The sequence below is a fragment of the Pteropus medius genome, unplaced genomic scaffold (genome assembly GCF_902729225.1).
Source record: "Pteropus medius unplaced genomic scaffold, Ma_sr-lr_union100, whole genome shotgun sequence".
Classification (NCBI taxonomy): Eukaryota; Metazoa; Chordata; class Mammalia; order Chiroptera; family Pteropodidae; genus Pteropus; species Pteropus medius.
In genome coordinates, this window is record NW_024350319.1 from 20,963,141 (window position 1) to 20,988,395 (window position 25,255).

The 25,255-nt window shown below is 31.2% G+C and overlaps 1 protein-coding gene across 1 annotated transcript in view; it reads right to left on the reverse strand.

Moving 5' to 3' along the window:
• HFM1 (helicase for meiosis 1) overlaps positions 1-25,255 on the reverse strand; it is an 81,994-nt gene that overhangs the window by 36,603 nt on the left and 20,136 nt on the right. The window contains exons 7-23 of the mRNA XM_039838811.1: positions 22,873-22,943; positions 22,292-22,424; positions 21,472-21,623; positions 20,444-20,521; positions 20,066-20,224; positions 17,504-17,704; positions 17,331-17,419; positions 11,947-11,990; positions 11,741-11,842; positions 11,194-11,339; positions 10,156-10,250; positions 8,578-8,711; positions 7,758-7,805; positions 5,083-5,163; positions 1,992-2,083; positions 479-585; positions 334-381 (exon numbers count right to left, since the gene is read on the reverse strand). Of these exons, the coding sequence (XP_039694745.1) occupies positions 334-381; positions 479-585; positions 1,992-2,083; positions 5,083-5,163; positions 7,758-7,805; positions 8,578-8,711; positions 10,156-10,250; positions 11,194-11,339; positions 11,741-11,842; positions 11,947-11,990; positions 17,331-17,419; positions 17,504-17,704; positions 20,066-20,224; positions 20,444-20,521; positions 21,472-21,623; positions 22,292-22,424; positions 22,873-22,943 (1,780 nt within the window). The remainder of the gene's footprint in view (positions 1-333; positions 382-478; positions 586-1,991; positions 2,084-5,082; positions 5,164-7,757; positions 7,806-8,577; positions 8,712-10,155; positions 10,251-11,193; positions 11,340-11,740; positions 11,843-11,946; positions 11,991-17,330; positions 17,420-17,503; positions 17,705-20,065; positions 20,225-20,443; positions 20,522-21,471; positions 21,624-22,291; positions 22,425-22,872; positions 22,944-25,255) is intronic.

Genomic DNA, 25,255 nt, shown 5'->3' on the forward strand with positions numbered 1-25,255 from the left:
CATTATATTTATATGCGTGGCTCTCATTTAAGCTAACTTGAAAGATCCTAATGATGAGAAGCATTTCTTCTATTATCTACCTTGCCTCAACAAAACACACTCTCAATAAATATTTGTTGTTTAAAAAATTCACAAATCATCTATTTTAATGAAAGTCTGAGTTTTGGGAAATTAATTTCACATCTACATTCCGTCTCATTTTTATGTAAACATGTTATTTTGTATTAAGGAAAACAAATTTAAAATAAGTTTTAAAACTAAAAAATCTTCATAAATATGAATCATGAACAGGTAGTTAGTATTTTAAGACATTTAATGATTAATTATCTTTACCAATTTACTTTCATTTCTCTTGTTTTGATCCTTCCTTCCATTGGAAATCTGTAAATAAAAACAGAAGGCAAAACTTTCATTATTATTACTTATTTTAATTAAATAAATCTTGTAAAATTATTTAAAATATATTTAATTTCTGTACCTGATAGTTATCCGATTTGGATCTTTGTTCAAAGTATTCAGAGTTTTCTTTTCATTTATCCTTAATCGTACATCTAGAAATTCCTTGCAGCTGGCTATCATTGTGACCTATAAAATTTCAGCATTTATCCATTTAACTATGTCCATTCTTTACTTCTTTCCTCTTATCTGCATTCTCTGTATTTATTTTTCATGTGGCCTTCGGACATCACAGTTTTATCACTTAGCATAACGGAGTTAAAAATTTGCTCTATACATTTTGCTTATTTAAGCATTCATTTATTCATTTACCAAGAAATGTTACAAACACTTGTTATATGCCAGACATTGTCCTAGACACTAGGACTAAGACTCTAAAGATTAACAAGGTAAAATTTAAAATATTCAGCCTAGTGCCTACCACAAAGTAAGCCCTGAATAAATGTAACTCTTGGTACTACTGCTATTATATTATTATTCACCTTTCTATAGTTTGCAAATTATGATCTCGATTAAGGCTAACTTTGTAATGAAAAGAATGCTTTAGACATTAAGAAATTTGTATCCTAGAGCCTAGTTCTGCCAGATGACTTTAAGCAAAGCACTCTCAGTGCTTTGGTTTCTTAAATCTGTAAAATGAAACTAACACCTTTTCTAATTCTCTTATACACTTACTGAACTTAAAATCAGATGAGTTAATGTTAACAGTAGGGATTTTCTACTCTTGATTTCGTCTTAGTTAAAAACAGTATTTACATATAAATAAAGTCTACTTCTCATCAATTTTTGTACAATTTTTAGTATAATAATCTTACAAAAATAATCAACTTAGATAATTTAAATAAAAACGAATGGTTTAAATTTGAGAATAAATATAAATATCGTTTCATATACATGTCCCCAGTAAAGAAAGAAAGCACCAATACAGTTACCAGGTACCAACACCATGACTATGGTTCTATTCACTGCTGTACTGCCAAGTCGCCCCCACTGTTGATACATTATTACAACATGTTTTTACTACCATTTTCTCCACAATCGGTTATTTTTTTGTGGTCTATCACCAATATATTCTGTTTCTACTGTTATTGTTATTCTGTTTCAAAAGGTTTAGGAAAGAGTTGCAATTATCTGGCACATGTGTTCCTCATCATCCCTCACTCTTGGCAGACTTTCCTAATATATCATGCCACATCATCTTCAAATCTTTCTCAACATATTACACTTGGTAGCCACGACCAATGTAATTGGCATTATCATGTAAGTTGAAAGGTAGCTGCCAACCCTACTTTAGGTATGTATATAAATTTTCTTAGCTATGATACAGAGATACAACTGAAAATATATGCTAAGAAATAATATTCCACATCACATGACCAAATATATATAAAGAGAGAAACATAAGCACTATTAGAAATGCTTTCTTTTCTGTTCATTCATTCTTAAATTACATAAGCTATACAAATTAGTTGTTTTCCTGAGCTTATTTTATACTATATCATCATGTATTTATTTTCTAGTGAAAATTAATTTACCAGATCTGATAAAGTTTCCTTTCCACTGATTGTATAAAACTTTTTCACTGTCTCAAATGTAATGTAATACCAAGCCATCAATCTTCCTGTCTCTGTGGGAAAAGATGGAAAAATAAACATTCCATCAGCTGAAACAACTTGCTTTTTCATGAAGTGAACAATAATTTCTTTAACATCTATTCTGCACCTGTAATGATACCAGAGACAAAAGACATCTCCCAAAATCAAGAAGACACAGTCCCTAGAACTTACTAGTTTGCTAGGGAGATAACCACATTCAAAATAGCTAGATTAGAGAACAAAATCCAGTTAATAATAATATTTACATACATAAACTTAAATATGGAGAAAATTAAACCTAAGAGAATGGTCAGTGTGGGATGGCCTCGTGGAGGTAAGGGTCTTGAGCAGGATTAAAAGTAACTAATATGCCTTGGCAAAAAGGAAATAAAGCCATTATGACCTCAGGAAAAATCAAGACTTGCTTATCAAAAGACTAAAGTTAAAAAGACTATCGTTAGAATATTGTAATGAGAGAGAGCTTGATTAACATATAGCTTGACTATGACTACAAGTTCAGGTCAAATTGACCTGTTTCTAATCCTTCCTCCACCACTTATTTGGTAGGTGATCCCATGCAGGTTACTTTATTAGTTTCTCAATGTAACGTGGAACTAACAGATATTTGTCGTATCTCAGATGATTACTGTGAAGATTAAGTGCTATAATACATGTAGACTACTTAGCACAATGTCTAACATTAAATAAATGTTGCTTACATTTATTATCAAACATGATGAATGATAAGACTGCAAAGGCCCTGAAAGATCCTTGAAATGCTATAAAAGGAATTTAGATTTGGGTTTTGGCTTGTAAAATAATGTAAGCCTACTTAAAATTCTTGAGCAATATTTTAATTAAATTGGGGCTTGAAAAGAAATTGTTTTAGAATTAGAACAACAGGTTGGTTGTGGGTAGTGGGATAGATAGAGTGGGAGGAATTAATGAAATATAATTCATTTAAAAGGTTACTAGTTTCAATTATAAGTTGTCAAAACATTACAAAGATCTTCAAGTCTTGTGAACACACACAGAAAACAGTTGAGAAGAGGTAAATGGCATAATGCTTCTCAAAGAAAAGATTAATGTTTATGTATGTACTACAGGTTTTGCTGATGAAAAGAATTTGACATTCCATCAGAGTTAGATATTCCATGGTACAGTGGATAGAACTCAAATCAGGAATAGACAAGTAGCCAGGCTAGCTTAAAAGCCACTTTCTCAATTAGGAATCTGGTGAATATAATATATTCAGCCAAAATATGGGTAGTGCAGTGGTTCATAAAAGGGAGCTTCTGAGAGCAGGGTGTAAGATACCAAGAATATGGTTACCAAAGGAACTAATATATTAAACTTTAGGATGTATTTAAAGATGCTCCTCTTATCTTAGGTGTTTATAAATTAATATAGGCTATCTCCCTGCTAGGGAAAATGAAAGGTTTTGATAAAAGACTTGATACTTGCTGGCACTTTAGTAAGGATGAAGGTTTTCTAAGTAAGTAATAAAAATAACTAAAAAGAAAACCATGAAGAATGTGAGTCAAGGTAGAAGGAATGGGAAGAATTAAAAAAGATATGCATGTAAAGAGAAGAAATAGAGGTAACTTGCTATCAATGCAGCCCTTAAATGAATATTCTCATAGTAGCAAATTCGGGATATTTTAAAGTAAAAGTCATAAAGTTGGGAGTTAGGGGTAGAGGTGGAGATCCTCAGAATGCACCTCTCACATCCACTACTGCAAGAAGTGTCTCTGACTGATGGCCCCAGCTGCTATGCTCTGAATCCATTACCATGTTCACACTGAGATCATACTTTAAATGAGATGCTCCAAACCAATGACTGAGCATGGCAGGAATATTAAGGTAGGCCCATAAGACAAGGGACTCCCTGGATGAGAAACAATCCATAGGTCAAACAAGAAGTCATAATGGAAATTAGAAAATATAACTGATAATGAAAATATTAAAAATCAAAGCTAATAAAAATTCTTAGCCTTAAATAAATATATAGTATTCCTGTACACTTACATAAATATTTATTTCCAATAAATGTACAGCATAGATATTCCTATAAAATCATGCATTCTCTAATAGTGCATACTAAATGTAACAGGGCTTATGGGAAAAATTATAGTGAAGAACTAAAAAATCCACATAACCTTATAATAAGAACACTAAACTAAATAATAATCCTAATAAAAATACCACCACAGTTAAAAAGATATGTTAAGTACTCATAAAATTGTATATACGTACATATAACACTTTATTGTTTTTTTTTTTTAAGTAGCTTGATAGTGTAGGGGCTAACAAAATGTTCAAATTGGGCATTGTATAATATGTACTTTCAAGGCAAAATATATGGTCAACCTGGACCTAGAAAAGGATCAGGCAAAAAGGGCATCATGTACAGTACTATAATCCACGAAGAATTAGCTATGTTCAGCTAGATTTGTGTATTTTATGTTAAGCTGCTGGAATAATGAAGTCAATATTTTCCCCCAAGAAATTTCTAATCATGAGTGCTAAAAACTGTAAAATACTCTCTCTCTCTGTTATATTATACTCTAAATAGAATGAAACACAGAGAGAGAGGGAGAGAGAGGGAGGGAGGAGGAGAGAGAGAAAGAGAGAGAGAGAGACAGAGAGAGAGAGAGAGAGCGCGCGAGTGGGCACGAGCAAGCATAAATAATCATCCAGATAATCAATGACTGAAGAATTAAGAACTGGCAAAAGGACATCTACAAGAGTTATAACAGGTTTGAAACAATCCGAAGATGTGAGCATTTCACTCCTCTGCTAAAACTCACCAGAATCAGTGAGGACAAATTCTATGCCTGTCAAAAAGAAGCTCTTTAATTTTATAAATAGGACTCTTGTATAAATTTATCATGTTAATAATGATGATAACCTGTTGAGAACTGAGATCACAATTTAATTTCACCATCATCTAAATTTTAATAGAGCAAAATTTCTTATTTAGTCTTAAGTTAGCAATTGTTAAATTTACTAGCAATGATGGAATATTTACCATTGGGTTTGAAATTAACACCTTCATCCATTGTTATCAAGTCCAGAGATGATAAATCATTCAGATTCTTCAAACATAATTCTGTTCAATTATAGAAAACACATTTCTATTATAGCAAAATAAGGAAGCAGCACAAAATAAAATTTATTGTTAAATATATGAAAGCTGTATTTCTGTGTAATTGCTGTAGGAAGAACTGTAACCCCTACTTGAGTGGTAAGAAAAAGTTCATTTAAATAAAAGAGCCAACTAATATTTAAAATTTTCTAATAGTAACAATAATATAAATAATAAAGATAACACTTGATAAGCAATAAAATAACATTTACAACTTGGAGCTTTTAAAATATTTGTATTATCTCATTTAATCCTCAAAATAATTCAATAAGGTAGGTAATATTAAGATTATTTCATAAACAAGTTAGAAAACTAAAGAATAGAGAAGCTAAGTAACTTGCTCGAGGTCTAAGTAACCACTTTGCTATCTGACTTCTATTAAGGCAATGGTTTTTATTTTTCTTTTCTTTTTCTAACTTTTATTAACAATATATATATATATACAAAGTACAAAGAGTCAAATAGCTCTAAGACTGTTCCAAAAAGCACCAGTATTTCTCCCTCCTCTGAGTTTGCCACTATCTTGAGGCAACCATTTATGACTACTTTAGCCAATGCTTTTAGTATTTATTTCAGCTTATCTAAATATGCTACTATCACTACTTAAAGAAACCTCAAGGAAGCAATGCAAGTTTACTCTCACTGATTGATGGGGATAAGAGAAATTGTAGTAGTCTGCTGCTTAATGCTTGCTCTGTTCCATGTATAAAGCCCAGGAGATTAAAGATAGTTCATAGCAGAGAGTGGGAATACCAGAACTTTTCAAGTTTAAATAAAGTGGCTGCTCAAAAAAACACAGCCCTTAGAAAGCAAGGTTCTTTGGGAAATACTTTGGTTTAAGCAACATGGCTTAGACAGCTTGATAGTTTAAGTGTTTGGTTAAGCAAGATTTGAGAAGTCCTTGCTACTTTTCTAAATTATCCACTATTAACAAGTAAATTAATCATCCAAAAAAGAATTCTTACTATATATGTTGAGCACTAGTCTAAGCTTTAGGTTTATAGCAGTGAGCAAGACAAGGTTCCTTCTCTATAGAACTTATATTTTACTGAAGAAAGCAATTAATAAACAAACAAATAATACATTATACAGTTTCAGGTATTAAAAGGTACTATGAAGGAAAATAAAGCTGTGAAAGGATCTAGGGAATGATAGCCAGCTGAAAGAAACTAGAATAAAAGAGGGGAAAGCGACAAGAGATCATCAAGTCAGTGAAATAGGAAGATATCAAGTAGAATTTTGTGGGCTCCGATGAAAGTTCACATTGTATTCTAAGAGTGATGGAGGATATTGAGCAAGAAAGTAAAACCAAATTTAGGAAACAACATATTCTACACTAATGATCCTTCCTAACAGATTTAAGGCAGACCTCCAAGGATACCAAAACATTATATTCAGCTCAATTAAATAAATTTGGCTAATCTTTGTAGGCAAAACTTAGCTACCTTATAATGACTGAAGATAAGGTAAATATAAACTGTGAGTCTGCCAATTTAACATAAGTTAAATTATTACAGTTATCAGACTACAGCAAGATATCTCTTGGACCGTCTGATTTCTTATGTGTATTTGATCATTATGATCAAGATATATGCTTTAAAAACATTACAAAATTGGTCGATAAAGGAAAATACAACCATTTTACAGATCTGTTTCTCAACAGCAGAGTCATGAATATATGATATTGCTTATCATCATGTTTCAACAATATATTTATTTTTTTAAGTCAGGGGTCCCCAAACCTTGGGCCATAGACCAGTACTGGTCCATGCCTGTTAGGAACGGGGCCACATAGCAGGAGGTGAGTGGCAAGCCAGTGAAGCTTCATCTATATTTGCAGTCACTTCCCAGTGCTAGCATGACCACCTCAACTTCACCTCAGATCATCAGGCATTAGATTCTCACAGGAGCACTGGTCCCTGGTGCCAAAAAGTTTGAGGACTGCTGCTTTAAGCAATATAATTTTACTACTTCATCCTTATCTTTGCATTTTTATTTGCCATATGTGTATATCCAAGTAGAGAATAAATTAAAATTGGCTAAGTATTTTTAGAGGATCTAATATTTTTTCTTTTACTGGAAGAGAGACTTAATATAATGAAGAGGTTGCAATTTTTAATCCTAATAAAAGCTCAACAATCTTTTGATATTTTAAAAGATAGTTTATAAAATATTGAGTGATTAAAAAATAATGCTGGGGTTTGATAGGCACATATCATTAACACAGGTTAGGATAAGAAGTCCATAATCAAATTAAACTAGAAAAGAAAAATAAAGAGTTATGTGTCTATATGCAACATTTTCAAAGACCAGAGTCATTTAAAAAATACAAAGTTAACATACTGTACAAATGAAAATAGTCTGATAAAATTAATAGATTAATTCTTAAAAAGTACATGTGCCAAGCTTTATTTTCGTGTGAAAAATAGTTCATATATTTTTCTTCAAACAAGTTTACTTAAAAAAAAAATTACAAGAGTATTCCTACTTACACAGTAACTGACATTTTTCATTAGAATTTATATAATATAATTTTTTAAGAAGGAAATACATCTAACCTTGTAATTTTGCTTCAATTCCATCTTTGTTCAATCCAAGTGCAAAACCTATATAAAATTATAAAAATTTGTAAAAAATAAAATAGAATGGACTTAATTCATTTTGATAGGCTCAGTTTATACACTAACTAGAAAAGAGTAGTCTAATTAAATCTTAAACAGAAAAAAAATAGCTTATGAATTAAAACAAGACTAAACATTTATAAAAAATAACCACTGTTGTGAAATCATCTCTATATCAGTTGGCTTCTCTTTTGTTTATTTGATTGTATAACAGTGACCAGGAATACTGTATCTACTTTTTTTCCTAGAGCTCTGAAAGTTTTTAAACTGTGTCCATTAAGTGGTATTACAACACATCAGATTTTAATTTGATATTCAGTTATCTCAAGTATTTTTATTTTCTAACCTATCCACATGAAAGAATCCTCTAGAAGCAATGTAACCAGATGTGTGTTAGTTTTAGAAGCAGAATGAAAATACCAGCAGCAATAGGAGTACTATATACTTTGATTTGAGCACCAATTCAAATAAAATTCAAGACTTTTTTTAACTTTAACTTAAATAATTTTAGGCATTTTAATTATTTTCTAAAATGTCTATTTTTAATGGTGCTAATTTCAAACATTACTGAAACACTATAAGTGAAATAAAGATTTCTCATATTTGTCTACTTTTGGCTCTAAATGTATTTATGACTACTGTTACTTTTGTTTCTGTTACCTATTAGTTTCTGTAATCTATTCTGTGACCTATTAAAATAATTATAGGCCCAAATGGCTTGAAAAAATTACTACTTTTCCAAGTAAAAGTAACAAACCATAATGAGATGGATTTTTCAACGCTCTGATATAAAGCAAAGTTGACCGTATCCATTCCAAAGCAATATTCACATCTGTGATGGTATGCAATACTATCTCTGCATTTAAATGTTCAATAAGATGTTTGTGTAAACTAATGGGAAAAAAAGTTTTGCATTAGTAATAAATATTTCAATGCCATAGCTCTTACTGTTTAAAAACTTCAATAATATTTTGAATAATTCAATAATATAATAGAACGATATACTCATTGCTACTTTATTAATGAAAGATATCATAATTTTCAAAAATACAAGAGAAAACCATTAAAAGCCAGTTCAACTATCACAAATATTTCTCTCAATTCCATATCTCTAGAAGACATTATTGCTTTAAAACAGGGTGGGAATGACAACAAATAACAAGTTTTGGAGAAAATGTGGAGAAAAGGGAACCCTTGTACACTGTTGGAGTAACTGTAAACTAGTGCAGTCACTAAGAAAAACAATATGGAGAGTCCTCGAAAAATTAAAAGTAGAACTACCAAATGATCCAGCAATTCCACTTCTGGGTATTTAACTGAAGAAAACAAAAAAACACTAATTGAGAAAGATATAAGCACCCCTATGTTCACTGCAGCATTGTTTGCAATAGCCAAGATATGGAAGCAACCTAAGTGTCCATCAATACATGAAGAGAAAAGAAGATGTGGTACATATATAAAATAAAATATTACTGAGTCATAAAAAATAATGAAATCTTGCCATTTGTGACAACATGGATGAACCTAGAGAGTATTATGTTGAGTGAAATAAGTTGGACAGAGGAAGACAAATACCATATGATTTCACTTATATGTGGAATCTAAAAAAAAAACAAAACAAAATGAAATAGAAACAAATTCATAGATACAGAGAACAAAGAAATGATTGCCAGAAAAAAGAGGGTGGAGGGTTGGGCAGAAAAGGGGAAAGAGATTAAGAAGTACGAACTTCCAGTTATAAAATAAGTCATGGGGATGTAATATACAGCATAGGGAAAAGAGTTAATAATATGGTAATAACTATGTATGGTAATAGATGGTTACTAGACTTATTGTAATGATCACTTTATAAGGTATATAATGTTGAATCACTATGTTGTACACCTGAAACTAATAGAATATGGTATGTTATATGTCAACTACAATTAAAAATAAACTTAAAAAAATAAAATCTAAAAAAATGGTAGGGAGTGAATTATATCCTATTTTCTCTAAGAGTATTATAATCAAATACTTTATTAATAAAGGTTTTAGACTGCCTATCATTAAACAAGTTTTAAAGATGTAAAGAGATATGAAAATTATATTCCTCCTCTTAATTTTGTCTTTTATAATAAAGACAAATAATAACACATGCTAAGAAACACTGCTTAATAAAAATTCGTTTTTAACTGTTAAATTTCTTAAAAGGACACAAATTTTCAAGTTAGATTATTGAAAAGTTTCAGGTAAATGGTCTTAGAAAAAAGTCCCTAACCAAATTTCCTTTTAATATATTAAAAGAAAAAATATGGGCTATATAAACGATATCATTTTAGAATATTTTTTGTATTACCTGCTTTCTACAGTGTCACTACAAGCTAACATTTGAATATACTTCTCTCTTGTACTTAATCGAGTCATAATAACTGCAGTAGCTGTAGTATCAAACTGGAAAAAAACACACACAAATGTACACACACAAACACAGAAATTTAGTAAAGAAGAGAACTAGTTGATATCAGTCTTCTTCAATAACTCAAGACTTTGATTTTATATTAAACAGTTCCTTGATTTTATATTAAACAGTCTTAAACTACAGGTCAAAAAGGCCTTAAAAATGCTTCTGAACTTGAATGTTAATGAAAATATAATCTAAAAACTTCTCAGTAGCAGAGATGTAAAAATACCACTTTGGTTTCAGTGAAACATAATTTTGTCAGTGGTGAAATCAAAACAATCTTAGGTACCTGAATACAAGTTGTAATATTTGATGTAGTTTACATGTAATCTAATTTAGCCTATAAAAATTAGAGATTTGTACAACAATATCTTGACATTTTTTGAAAGATATTCTTTGTAAATGATCCCTTAGTATCTATATAACTGACATTTTTATTCAAGTATTTGTCACAGTAAGGCATATTTTGTGATGTGTATGGGCTGATTTTTAATTGTCACAATAGCTGGGGAGCATTACTGGCATTTTGTGATAGGATCCAGGGATGCTACATATTCTGCAATGCATGACAGTCCTACACAAAGAAAAACTGTCCCATACAACATGCCAATAGTATCCTCATTCAGAGTAAAAACAAAAACAAAAAAAAACCTCAAAACAAAAAAAGCCTTTTAACAGCATACACATTCATAAATTCAACCATTCATCAACCAATGTAATCTCGAACAGTGGAGGGAGTATATCTCCTTTGGTGAGACTTCTTTTACTTCTATTCCTCCATTAAATTAGATTTTCTCAGTTAAATTTATTTCTAAACTTCATCCAAATATGAAATCTTAATCTTTTGTTTAACAAAAATTATGCAAGAAAAATTTTTTTGCTTTTTACCTTGTCTTTAAAATAGGTTACAAAAAGTAAAATACTGTCTCTTACTTGAGGTCGACCAGCTCTACCAATCATCTGTAGAATATCTGTTTCACTGTACTCTTCAAACACTCCTCCAGCATAATGCATTGTAGATTTTATAACTACTAGGTGAGCAGGTAAGTTTACTCCCATAGCCAAAGTACTGGTAGTAACTGTATTGGATTAAGGAATGTTACTTTTAAGACATATAATTTTACTGCTTCAGGTAGACATTTTCTTATAAAAGATATACATATGTTCTTATAAATATAATAAAGACTCATATATGGGGAACTTATTTAAAAAGAAAAAATAACATTACAATATAAAATAATATATATTAAAGCTAAGAAATTGTTGAAGTCTAACTTTTCAAATTGCGTTATGTTCAGTAACATGATAAAGAACTAAAACTGCCAAAGAGTTTACTATAGCATGTATATCCATGGATAGTTACATAATTTTGGATTTGGGAGAAAAGCAGAAATAAGTCAGAATACTTAAGCTTTTTTTTCCTCTTAAAAATAATTTTCCAAAATATATTCTAATAGCCACAAGAATATATTTTACTTACAAAGAACTGGTAGATCTCCAACAATAAAAGCTCCTTCAACTACTTTTCTATCTGATAGCTCCATACCAGCATGATGATAAGCAATACCATATATTAAGATATCTGTAATAGAAATATATCATCTGTTATGTACTGTTAATATTTCAACAGTAACTGACACTTTATCTATAGCTGAAATGCTATTTAAAAATTATCTCTAAACCTACCTTTCAGTTTTGAATCTCTTATGGAATATGCACACTTCTGTAACCTATATAAAATACCACAAAATTATTGAGTTATTCCCATGAACATCAAAATCTTGTTTATTAATTAATTTGAAGCTTATAGATATCAAAACATTTTCACAATATCATTATTTGAAAACTGTCTTCAAGAAGTTTCATACTAACTTTCATACTCAGAAGTCCCTAATTTTATAACCCAGCAAAAATCAAATAACCTAATTAAAAAATGGGCAAAGAATCTGAATAGGAACTTTTCCAAAGAAGACATACAAATGTCCAACAGTACATGAAAAGGTGCTCAACATCACTAATCATTGGGAAAATGCAATTCAAAACCACAATTATATTGTACCACATACCTGTTAGAATAGCTATTATCAAAAAGACAAGAGATATTAAGTGCTGGCAAAGATGTGGAGAAAAGAAAGCCCTGTGCGCTGTTGGTGGAAATATAAACTGGTGCAGCCACCATGAAATATAGTATGGAGGTTCCTAAAAAACTTAAAAATAGAACCACTATATGACCCAGCAATCCCACTCTGGGTTATATCCAAAGGATACATAATCAGCATCTCAAAGAGATAGCCGTACTTACATGTTCATTGCAGCATTATTCACAATAGTCAAGTATGGAAACAACCTAAGTGTCTGTCAACAGATGGATGTATAAAGAACATGCGGTATATACATGGATAACATGTTATAGCTGTCATGACAACATGATGAACCTAGAGAGCATGATGCTAAGTGAAATTAGCCAGAAAGAGAAAGATAAACACTGTATGGTATCACTTATATGTGAAATCTAAAAAAAAGTCAAACTTATATAAACAGTAGAAAAGTGGCTACCAAGGGCTGGGAGTGAGGAGAAAATAGAGAAAGGTTGGTAAAAGGGTACAAATTTGAAAAAAAAAAAAAGTCTCTAATTTTTTAGCAGTAACATTGAAGCTCACTTTTAAATCGGGAATTTAGAAAACTCACTTTCCACAGGAAAAAACATAAATAGTGATTATGTTCATGCGTCAAAATATAAGTTTACTCTCATAATTTGCTGAAAAATATTTGTAGCGAATAACAATTTTTAAACCTCTACTGTATCACTAGTAAGTAAACCAAAACAGATGGAAATAAGAAATTGTTGTTTATTGTGTCTGAGTTATGGCATTTAAAATGGCATTTAAAACTAGTTTAGAAGAGAAGAGGAAGAAAGTTTTTCTTCACAACTTGAAATGGATTTCTGAGTACTTCTGAAGATTTTGCAGGTTGGTAGGGTCGGTTCTTAATTATGTCTAAGAACTTCCAAATTTATGTTTTTCCATTCCCTTATCGCAGACATTATTTTTAATATAACATTCATAACTTTTTAAAGGATTTATAATGTAATGACAAGAGGGCAAAAGGAAAGGACATATTAGTATTAAGCACAAACCCTGTGCTATGCACTGTTAGGTGTCTTAGATATGTTGTCTTGTTTAATTCTCACAATAATATGGTGTGATAGTTGATTCTCATATATCTAACCCTGAATAAGCTATTGAAGCTGAAAGAAGTTAAGTAATATGCCCAATGGTACACAGCTGGTAAAAGTGGCAGCACTGCAATTCAACAGTTCATGTTGTTTTTAATAACAGCATTTTATTCCAGGGGTGGGGTTGGGGGTGGGGAAACAGGAATAAAAAAAGGGATAAAGAAAGAGTAAAAAGACAAAGAGTAAAGAAAGAAGAGAATTGAAGGAGACAGAAATTTTCTTTAAGTAACTAGATAAGAGTGAGAAATGAAAAAAGGAATTATGCTATATGCTTCTGTGTAGGAAAATGATTACCTGAAACAAAACAAGCTAATTTGTCTCCAGCCGAGAACAGGGTAAAAGGGAGGGGATTGAGTACATTAGCTTTTTTGTTTGTTTGTTTCCTTTATTTTAATTAGTTTCAAGTATACAGTGCATTGGTTAGAGATTTATATAGTTTATAAATGATCCCCCTGATTGTTTCTTCTCTCCCCTGGTTTTCCACCTAGCCAACACATTAATGCTAACTGAATTCCCTATGCCATGCTCCCCACCCCTGTGACCATCTATCAACTATACATTAGTTTTAAGGTACTTAAATACTACCTATTTCAGTTCCTTACTCATATAGATATGTTTAAATCAAAATGCTAATTAATTATTAAGTATTCACCATAGGAGGCTATATAGTTTTCTAAGTGAATGATGCCACCATTGAATACAGAATTCTGTAAGTTTTTAAAAACTGCCTTCAGAGTTAGTTTATGAGCAAGAAAAGAAGTCTCATTACTTGACAGCCACATCTGTTTCTGACTAAACGTCACATAGCCCAACCTGATCAACTAATTTATTCACCCAACAGGTAGAAAGTTCCAAACTCATAGCTACTTAATAGATTTATACCTATACTTTTTTTAAATTCCAGTTTTACCTTTACTCTATTACTAATTTTTATAACTAACTGGTCAACTTGTTTTTGAAACCCCATCTTTGTTAAAAAAAAATTTAGAAAATTAATAATCAAGAATATTATAAAACCAGTACAGCTGGTATGAAAGCTATCAATCATGATTTGATTATAGAAAAGGCTTTTGCCAGAAAAATGACCTAATGGATGTATACATTTCCCCAATAAACTTGATCACTGGCCATAAATAGCCAAGGGATCTTCTGATTAAAACCAAAAGCTCAGGAAAGCCTTCTCACTATGAGAAAACTAACAATTAACTTCCTGAAGTTAACCAAAAAACTTCAAAATATAGAAATATTTTGTTATTTAAATTCATGATACAACAGAAAAAATATTTAATATAAAGCTAAAGAGACCAGAGTAAAAAAATGATGGGCATGTTAGACAGGTTTAGAAACCTTAGTAACAGAATCTGGGAGTTGATGTGCAAAAAGAAGTCTTTTGAGAGTTGCTAGAATGTGACTGGTTAAAGTAAATTGACATAAGCAGTAGTCTCTTTCCCTAGTCTACAACCAACTCAAAATGGCATTCTATTCCTTTTTTACTTATGCTTTTCTCAGGGATGAAGCAAAAGCAGAACATATAAGTGAGATTCTATTCAACTGTTTATTGTTCCTAGTAAAAGACTATAAAATAAACATGCTTTGGAGTATAAAACAAAGAGGTGAGTAGAAAGAAATCTATGTTATTATTATGTTGTTAGCATTAATTTCACTGTCTTCCTTTCTATCCAAATCTCAGAGGCCATCTACTTTTTGGCTGTAAGCTCTTTGTTAGTTTCTTTCACTCTTTCTGGCTCTCTACTGTATCTTACTGTCTAATCATGTTTTGTGATGTTTATAATAAAAGCACTTCTCTACATGCTTCACACTCTAGAGTTTTGTTGTTGTTGTTGTTGTTTGTTTGTTTTGCATATGGCAGTAACTATATCAAATTAAGGGGATCAAATTAAATCCTTGAAGTGGAAGTAAAATTGGGAAAATAGTATACAGAATATAAATAGGTGGCTACACCTGTAACTCTTTAATGGGATAAATGTCTAGAGATCAATCTTTTTTAGTGGATGGAAAGCTAAAGAATGCCAAAAAACCAGAGTGGTGTCTTCTAGGCTTGGTATACATCTTTGGTTGACAAAGTGACCACAGGTGATAGCCACAGGATAGATAGACTGGTAATTGGAAAGCTGATCTGATCTAAAGTAGAGAAAAGTACATCACCTCCCACACAAAATTAGATAGAAAAATCATTATCTGCTCATATCCACATGTAACTATCCAATCCAATTTTAGTCTGAGATCTACCACTAAACATGTTTGGTTCCTAAAAATTGTTATTAATAAGAAGAAGCTAATATTCATTAAGGAGTAACCATGGACTAGCACTCTGCTGAGACCTGCTAAGATTAAGTGGTAAGTCCTCTTTCCTCAATTAAGTTTAAAATCTTATAATTAGAACAGATATTAAAATAACAATTAAACAAGATTATTTATTATAATAATAAGTGCTATGAAATAAAAGTACAGGGTACCTATAAAAGTAAATGGGTAACTGAGAATCACAGAAAAATGATATTAAAGGTGAAACTTGAAGGATGGATGAGTTAGGTAAAAAACCATTCAGGCAAAGAAAACACAATGCAGGAAATCCCTGTGCAGGATAACACTTTGGTGTATTACAGAACTGAGAGGCCAATATGGCTTGACTATAGTGAGAGAAGGGGGAGCATGGTCATGATAAGTCTGGAGAATTAGCTAGACATCAAATTATACAGGTATTGCAGGATTAAGGATTTCAGATTTTATCTTATTGACAATAAGAAACTATTAAACGGTTTTAGGCAGGAAACTGACATTTAGCTTTGCAATTTTAAACAATCACTCTGTTATACAGATAATAGACTAAAGCGGGATAAGAGTATGTGCCTCACCAACAGATAAAAGGCAAGAGATTAATAGTGATTTGAACTAGTGTGGTGGCTATGCTGATGGAGACAAAATAATATGAGATATATTTAAAAGAAAGAATAAATAGGATTTAGTAATTGCCTGTGGGGAAGAAAGTGAGGGGGATAACAACGATAGGTTTCTGCTGTAAGCTATTAGGGAAATGATGTATAATTAAGATGGGGAACACTGAAAGAGAAGCTAGTTTGAAAGAGCCAAGGTTCTATTTTGGACAAATTAAGTTTGAGATTCCCATAGACATACAATTGGAGATGTCAGTTAGGCAGATGGACTGTAGACATGGAGCTCAGAATGGAGGTCTAGATTGGAGCTATAAATTTAGGAAGTCACAGACATATATAAATATATGTGTACATATAGTCTTTAAACCTATGGGACAGATACAAATACCTAGGAATGTGGAATTAGAAAGACTAAATCTTGGATAGAACCCCTAGAATGTTAACATTTTAAGGGTTAAAAAGTTGAGAGTTGGGTAGGAGAAGTGAAAAAAGGACAGAGAGTTGTCAGCAAAGCAGGAAGAAACTTGGTATATGATGATAATGGAAGTAGAGTCCAGTTTTTAAATAAGGTGGGAGTGGTCAAATGTGTCAGAGGCTCCTGAGAGATTAGAAAGATTCCCCATTTAGTAAAAGATTACAACAGATGTTGGATTGAAAGTGGACAAATAAAATGAAAATAGCAATATTAACAATCTTTCAGGAAACCTGGCTATGAAATAAAGAAGACAGGATCATAGTTGTACTAAGATTCATTATCTCAATCTTCCAAGTTACTATTATCCTTATTTTACAGATAAGGAAACTGAGGCTTGGAGAGGTCAGTAACTTGAAAAGGTTAAGGAATGAAGCCAGTTTTCTCATCTCATCTAGGCAATCCCTACAAATCTTTCTACCACCAAGAAAAAAATGAAAAAATATACCTCTGTTTCTGTTCCACAGTCATAATAAACTTAGCACCTTTCACAAGAACAGAAGCAGCCTGTTGCACACCTTTTCTTGTTGCACAGAACTAAAAATGAATCAATAATTTCTGTATTAATTATATAAAAAAACTGAACATTACACTGAAAAATAAGCAAACAATAATGCATACCACAAGTGCAGGTTTCTGATCAGAGTACGTTTGTATAACACTGGCGATTTTGTAGTTGAGGGCTAAATCGAACTTAAATTCAGTTTGGTTACTACTGGAAGGAAATCCAAGGACCACTTTCCGAAGTTTCACTGGTCTATATCTCTCATCCATTTTCAGACATACAGCAGGTCTTTCACCACTTGAAAGCCATTCTGCAATCTTTAAATAATATATACATTAAAAGTTTTTCTAATAAAGTTTTATGGCTAAAAATAACTCAAACATAGACCACTTTAAAGTGTAATGATATTTAATCAAATATTCTTTTTCAATATTACATACTCTTTTGACACTATTCTATCGATATATTGGTAAATATTATCAATAGCAGTATTTAAAGATTATACCCACTTTTCACCATGATAAACTTCCAATGAATTATTATTTTGTTTTATTTTCCTTCTTAAGAGTCCAAAGTAAAATTAAAATTAATTTTGGTAGAGAAATTTAATTTTTCACTGTCATTGTAACTTCTTTGCTATTTTTCAGAACTATGTCTAGATATAGCTGACACTTTTGTGTTGTCCTAAATACTAGCTGAAAGTAATCATTGGCTGAGATTGGGAAAGGTTAACAAGTTTTCAACAAAGAATAAATAAACAGTTGAGAGGTGGCAGTGCCAAAAGCACATTTCAGACTCAATGCTAGAGTCACTAGTTGGCACTGTGGTGAACAATGGTGAGCTATGGTAAGCAATCCTTATCTTCACAGTCTGCTCAGTAGTCAGGCTTCATGCCTTGCTATGAACCTGAACATTGCTTTGAGTGGAAGATGGATTAGTGAGTTTCTAGTTGCACAGGAAGAAATTATTAAAACATTTTCAAAGTTATCATGGATAGTGATGAGATCACACAAGGATTCACAGTTTGAGAGTGGCAGAAGGCCAATGATAAAGACCTTAATTTAGGTGAAAATTGAGTAAGAGAACTTGTAGAGTAAGACAGAAGAATAGCTTCCGCAGAAGTAGTGACTATAACAATGGGAAAGAGAGTTTCAAGAATTACAGGATATTAGGAGCATTCAAGATCTTGCTCCCTGCCATATGTTGTCAGTTTGGCTCAAATAAACTCTTATCAAAATTTTCTTAAAAAATAAGAAGAATTACAGAATGTTGATAATAATTGCATACAAATCAATAAGAAAAGTTTAGTATCCCAATATGAAAAAAGGAAGTTGCAAAAAAAAGAACTTACAGCCATCAATGTTAAAAATATTTACTTCAGTAGAAATCAAAGCAGTACAAAATTTTCAAATAAGGTACCATTTTAAACAAGAAATTTAACTGCCATTTAAAAGTAATAATAACAATTTCATTGTTATACTATCCAGTATTAAATTCAGAGAGATGTCTGATGGTAGAAGCATAAATGAATATAATATTTATTGAAAGCACTGTGTTCTTAGAGTTTTACATACCCTTTGACTCAGTTATTTTACTCTAGAAGTTCATCTTAAGGACATAATCATGATGTTTTCAAAGATTTATTAATTTCAGCACTATTTACAATACCAAAAATGGAAATAATCTTTCAGCACTGAAGTATTAAATAAATTATAATAAAACCACAAATACTGTATTAAAGGAGAATATTTAATGACATGGAAACATTTGCAGGTGACATGCAAATCATAAAAGAGTATGTACATTATGATTCCATCTATGCATCTGGAAAGATGAACACTAAATTTTTGCTGTTTATATATACTTTAAAATTCTATTATTCTTGAATATGAATAAAACAAGTTGTCATTTTAAAAACAAAATGTGATTAATTGTGACAAATTAAATATAAAGGCAAAATTTTCCATTGGAGTAGATAATATAGCAGCTATTTGTGAAAACTCTGGACTCTGAAAACAATTTCTAAGATGTAGCAGGAGGAAAAAGTAGTAGTATAGTAGGCTGAGAAGTAAACAGTAGTGAGAAAGCAGAGTGAGGCTGTACTATTCTTCAAGTTTGCAAAAAAAAATGAAAAAATAAATTAGGACATATATTCATTATAGAAAGTATAAAACTGCATACAATTATTTCTTTACAAGTTGTATACTCCATTAACCATGAGATCCTCCTCAAGGGCAGGGTCTATATGTTTCCACTTTTGCATCTATCATTAGTGCTTACCATAATGCCAGGCACATAGAATTGGGGGAGGTGGATGGTAATCAGCTAACTAATTATTTTTATTCTCCACCATATTCTGCTATACAAATAGAGTTAGCTGGTTACAATAACCCTATATATTATTAGTCATTATGAGGTACCTGAAACCCACGAAACTGAGACTTTTAGATACTGGTAAACAACAGACTTGTACCAAAATGTTTTATTAAAAATAACCAAATTTTGTGGGCATAATACTGCCTTACTCACAAAATATAACCATCACTTTCTACAACATATTTTTCTATTAAATTGGTTAGATGATTTACCGAAAAAAAATCCTTGTTTTTCTCTAACATTAAAATGACTAAATATTTCACTAGTCATAAAAAATCTTATAGACTAAAATTTTAACTTACATCCTCAGCATTTGGAATTGTTGCAGATACAGCTACAAATCTCATTGGAATAAAAGTGGTAGTATTTTCTAAAGTATGAGATAAAGACTGTACTGTTTTCATTCTGCTGACTACAACTTCAAGAGTTGGTCCTCGATTTTCATCTTTTACAACATGTACCTAAGAAAAGAAATCAAGAAAAAAAAAAACATTAGCTATAAAAAGCTATCTAATCAATTAAAATGTGCAATAATATTAACACTCTTCCTTAAAAAAATAAGCATTTTCAATTGAAGAGATAAAACAAACACATAATTTGGTTGAAAATGTCTCGCTTCTTTCTATCCATTTAGTCATCTTCTTATGCTTATCTCTGAAAGTGAATAATGTGTTGACTACCTCATCAATGAGAAACAGTCGAACCAGCTGAACCAAAGAGTTGTCTCTCCATTTCCTAGTCATGCTATCCCATTTCTCCTAGAGAAAAAATGCAAGTAGTTTAATATGATAAGGGATTATAATAAATATTATTTATATTATTAATAAAATTTTAACATGACATGTTATAAAAGATGGGCAACATATTTTAGTTAACATCTCAAAAGTATCTTGCAAAGATTTAAAGATTTAAAAAATTTTAAGGATTTTGACAGTCTTACAAGTGCTTACAAAACTGAACTCCTATATGATTTTACTTATATGCAAAACCTAAGAAACAAAGCCAACAAACTAATCAAAAACAGACTCACAAATATAGAGGTCAATCTGGTGATAGCCAGAGGGGAGGGAGGTTGGGGAGCTGGGAGAATGGGGTGAAGGGTTAGAGAAGTAAAAATTAGTATTTGATGGTCATGGGGATGGGGAACGTGGCATAGGGAATGCAGTTAGCATTAATGTAATGGCTAGGTGGAGAGCCAGAGGAGAAAAAGAGCAATTAGGAGGATCATTTTATAAACTATATAAATGTCTAAACAAGGTACTGTATACTTGAAACTAATAATAAAATAAACTTTTTTAAAAGAGGAGAAAAACACACACAAAAAATTGAACTCCCATTTATTTTTAAGTTTAATCAAAAATGTTCAAAATTATAGTTAAATTACCTTTTGTAAGCTCTATCAAGGTTCTCTCTCTGCAATATATAATACTTGGGTAGAAGAATACCAGCAGTAAGTATGGTTACAAATTATCTCCAATAATAAATTGCCTATTCATATCTTTTGCCTACTTTTCCCATTTGGTTGTCTTTTGCTTATTGATTTGTAAGTATTCCTTATATACATTGAATACTATTACTCTTTGTTGTTTGTTTTCTATATTGCAAATATATTCTTCCACTTTGTATTTCTTTTAACTTTTTTCTTTGTGAAGAGAAACATATATTTTCTAATATACCAAGGAAATAATAAAGTATAAATAACACATACTGGAGTTGTCATAATAATGTGGGCATGCTGAATCTCAAATAGGTCATCCATTACTGTATCTCCAGTCAGTTCTTTACAGTTCAATCCTATTGGTCCAAATTTTTCTTTCCAGTCATCAAAACGCTGACTACACAGGGCTTTAATTGGTGCCACTATAACAATATAAGGTATTTATTTTGAATGTCAGTAAAATTTTTAAATTATTTTCACAAAACATTGGCTACTAAAGTTATCATAAAAATACATGTCTAGATGTTGCCTAATATTTATAAATTAAAAGTTAACAACAGGAGCATCTTATTTAGAGTTATAAAGATAATCACTGAACAGAACTAAAAATAGAAAAAGAAGTGATTTTTCAGGGAACTGTAACTAAGACTGAAGAGAGGCAGGGCAGGAAAGCGTTGCTTTTCATTAGAAGCTCTTTTGTGATAATTGAATTTTTAACCATGTGCATAAATTACTTTAATGAAAAAAATTATATATATATATATACACCTATGAAAGGAGAGTATGGTTGCTATGGAAATTTCTAGAATTACAAAATGTTTGATTTTATGTCTTTATCTTGCCTGTCCTTTTAAAAATGAAGATGTAAAGGCAAAATTCTCAATTGAAATATTACTTTCTTTTTTTATAACTCTGGGATAATGTGTTTTGAATTCAATGTAACAGACAAGACCAAATGTGATATATCTTTATTAAAAAAATACGAAAAACCATATAAGTTCTATGGCTTGAACTTGAATTTATATCTTATTCTTGCCTTAATGGTTTCTCATTATTATAATTAACACTCTTAAAATATGTAAATACTTACTATAAACAATTTTAATATTTGACCATGGCAATGGTACTTCCATTAACAATCTTGTTATAGCAAGTTCAAACACTACAGTTTTCCCAGAACCAGTTGGAGCACAAATCACAAAATTCCTATCTGTGTAAAGAAGCTAAAAAATAAAATGTAATCAATCATGGAATATATAAAATTTTTCATTCACTTTCTCAAGTTATTAGAAAATATGCCTGAAGAAGACTCTATGGAATGATAGCTCAAACATTTTCATCTCTAAATTTACTAAAATTGTGACCTTGCTTTAGATCCACCACCCTCAAAAAATAGCACTATTAATAATTTTTTGTCTTGTTTTATTTGTCAAAGTAATATGCTAGACCTAGAAAATCATTTCTTTAGATTCCAGATAAATTTTTATAAATTTAATAAATACACACCAACCCACTTATGAAAATCACATGCATTAATTTAACAAACATTTTTTGAGTTCTTATACTGTATCAGTCACTGGGTACATAATTAACATGATCTAGTCCCTGCCCTTAGAGAGCAAACAATCTAGTAAGAAAAGGCAGATAAGTAAATAATTATAAAATACTTACATCATCAAAAGCTTTAGACTGTATATAGTTGAAATATGGGAATTCTTTGAAAATGCTTCTAAATTTTGCCGCTTAGATAACATTAAGGAGTCAAATATTTTGGAATTTTAAAAATTGGTTACTTTTAATTTAAAAGCTAAGTTAAATTAATACTGATAATATTTAATGATGAGGCTTTAATACTTGCTATTTTGACATCATAAGAAAAGAATTAACAGATATAAAGGAAAAGACTATGATGACATTAAAGGATGCTCCTTAATGTCTCTCCTCCCACAGATCACCAAATATACAGCTACACACAGAACAATTTTGAGAGAAATCCTGAAACTAGTTGAGTGACTACTATACATTGGGTTACTGAGAAAATATGACACTAAAACAGGTAGGAAAAGCTGAGACAACTCTCACCATAAATCCCACTCCTGGCGCAGCACTATATAATTGGAAAAGAACCCTCAACTCTCACCTTCTCCCCAAGAAGCAAAGGGTTTAAGCCACACATTTAACAACCAACTTTTAAGGTTCCCATATGAAAAATAGGCCCCCCAAACTCTATGAACCAATAGGACTTGCATTCATGAGTTCCACGGGACTATAGCAAATAAAGAAGCAGTTTTTAAATGGGTATAGGAACACACACACCCACAGGTACACATCCAGGCTCAATACAGAGGTAACAGGGAAAAATATATCTATCTCCAGTTTCTATCTAGAAGGCACATAACTGCATACTTCCTCAGCTGCTGCCTGAGGTTCTAGCTTCTAACCAGCCCACATTTAGATGCTGACTGCAACCCTCCCCTTTGGGACACTGAGGATCTTGACATATCTTCAACTATTGGTAGCCACTAAAAACAAAGACAGTGACTTGGGCAATTACAAAAGTTTGACAGGCAAATAGGAGTTTGGGCTGAGTTGATTGATGAGGTTCATCTCCTGCCTACATGAAACCAATCTCTTAAGACTGGGAATGTGGATGTTTCACCTAATGTGCAAAAACCAACACAGAGAATCAAGGAAAATGAAGAAACAGAGAATATGTTCCAAACAACAACTACAAAAAGATAAATCTCCAGAAACCAAACTTAATAAAACAGAGATAAGTGATTTACTTGATAGAGGGTTCAAAATAATGCATAAATATCTTCAAAGAGCAATGCGTAAACAAAGTCAGAATTTTAACAAAGTCATAAAAAATATAAAGTACCAAACAGAAATTATAGAGCTGATAAATGCAAAACTGAAGTGAAAAACTCAATAGAGGGATTCAACATCAGACCAATCAAGTAGAAGAAAGGAACTTCAATGAACTTGAAGATAGGGCAGTGGAATTAAAGCAACCAGAGAAGCAAAGTAAAGAATGAGAAAGAGTAAAGATGGCTTAAGGGACTTATGAGACACTATCAAGTGGAGCAATATATACATTACTGAGGTCCCAGAAGGAAAAGAAAGAAATGAGAAGAAAGCTTATTTAAAGAAATAATGGCTGAAAACTACCCTAACCTGAGGGAAAGAACAGATATCCAGATCCAGAAAGCCCAGATTACCAAAGAAGATGAATCTAAACAGACCTACATCAAGACACACCGTAATTAAATTGTCAAAAGTTAAAGACAAAGGGAGAATCTTAAAAGTAGCAAGAGAAAAGTTCTTACATGCATAGTAATACCCAAAAGACTATGAGCAAATATTTCACCAGAAACCTTGGGGGATGATATCTTCTAGGTGCTGAAAGAAAAAAATTGCCAACCAAGAAACTACCCAGCAAACTTGTCCTTCAGAACTGAAGGAAAGATAAAGAGTTTTCTAGACAAAAATTTAAGTAGTTCACTAGTAGGCCGGCCTTACAAGAAATACTAAAGTGAGTTTTTCAAGCTTCAATGAAAGGTTGCTAATTAGTAACAGGAAAAGGTGTGAAAGTACAAAACTCACTGGTAAAGATAAATTTGTAGTTAAATTTAGAATACTCTAATATTGTAATGGTGGTAGTTAATCATTTATAACTCTAGTATAAAGGTTAAAAGACAAAAGTAACATAACTAGAGTAATTTGATAATGGATGACAATAAAAAAGATATAAATCATGACATCAAAAATATAAATATAGGATGAGTGGAAAATCGTACCACTTTTATATACATTCAAAGTTAAGTTGTCATCAACTTAAAAGAGACTATTAAAACTATAAGAGTGTAATGCAAGTCTCATGATAACTATAAAGCAAAATGCTATAGTTGATATACAAAGATAAAAAGAAAGAAACAAAAGTATATCACTGCAGAAAATCATCAAATCACAAAGAGAGCAAAAGAAGAAGGAAGTAGCAAAGGAACAAAAAGCTAGAAAACAATAAATAAAATGGCAATAGTAAGTCCATATC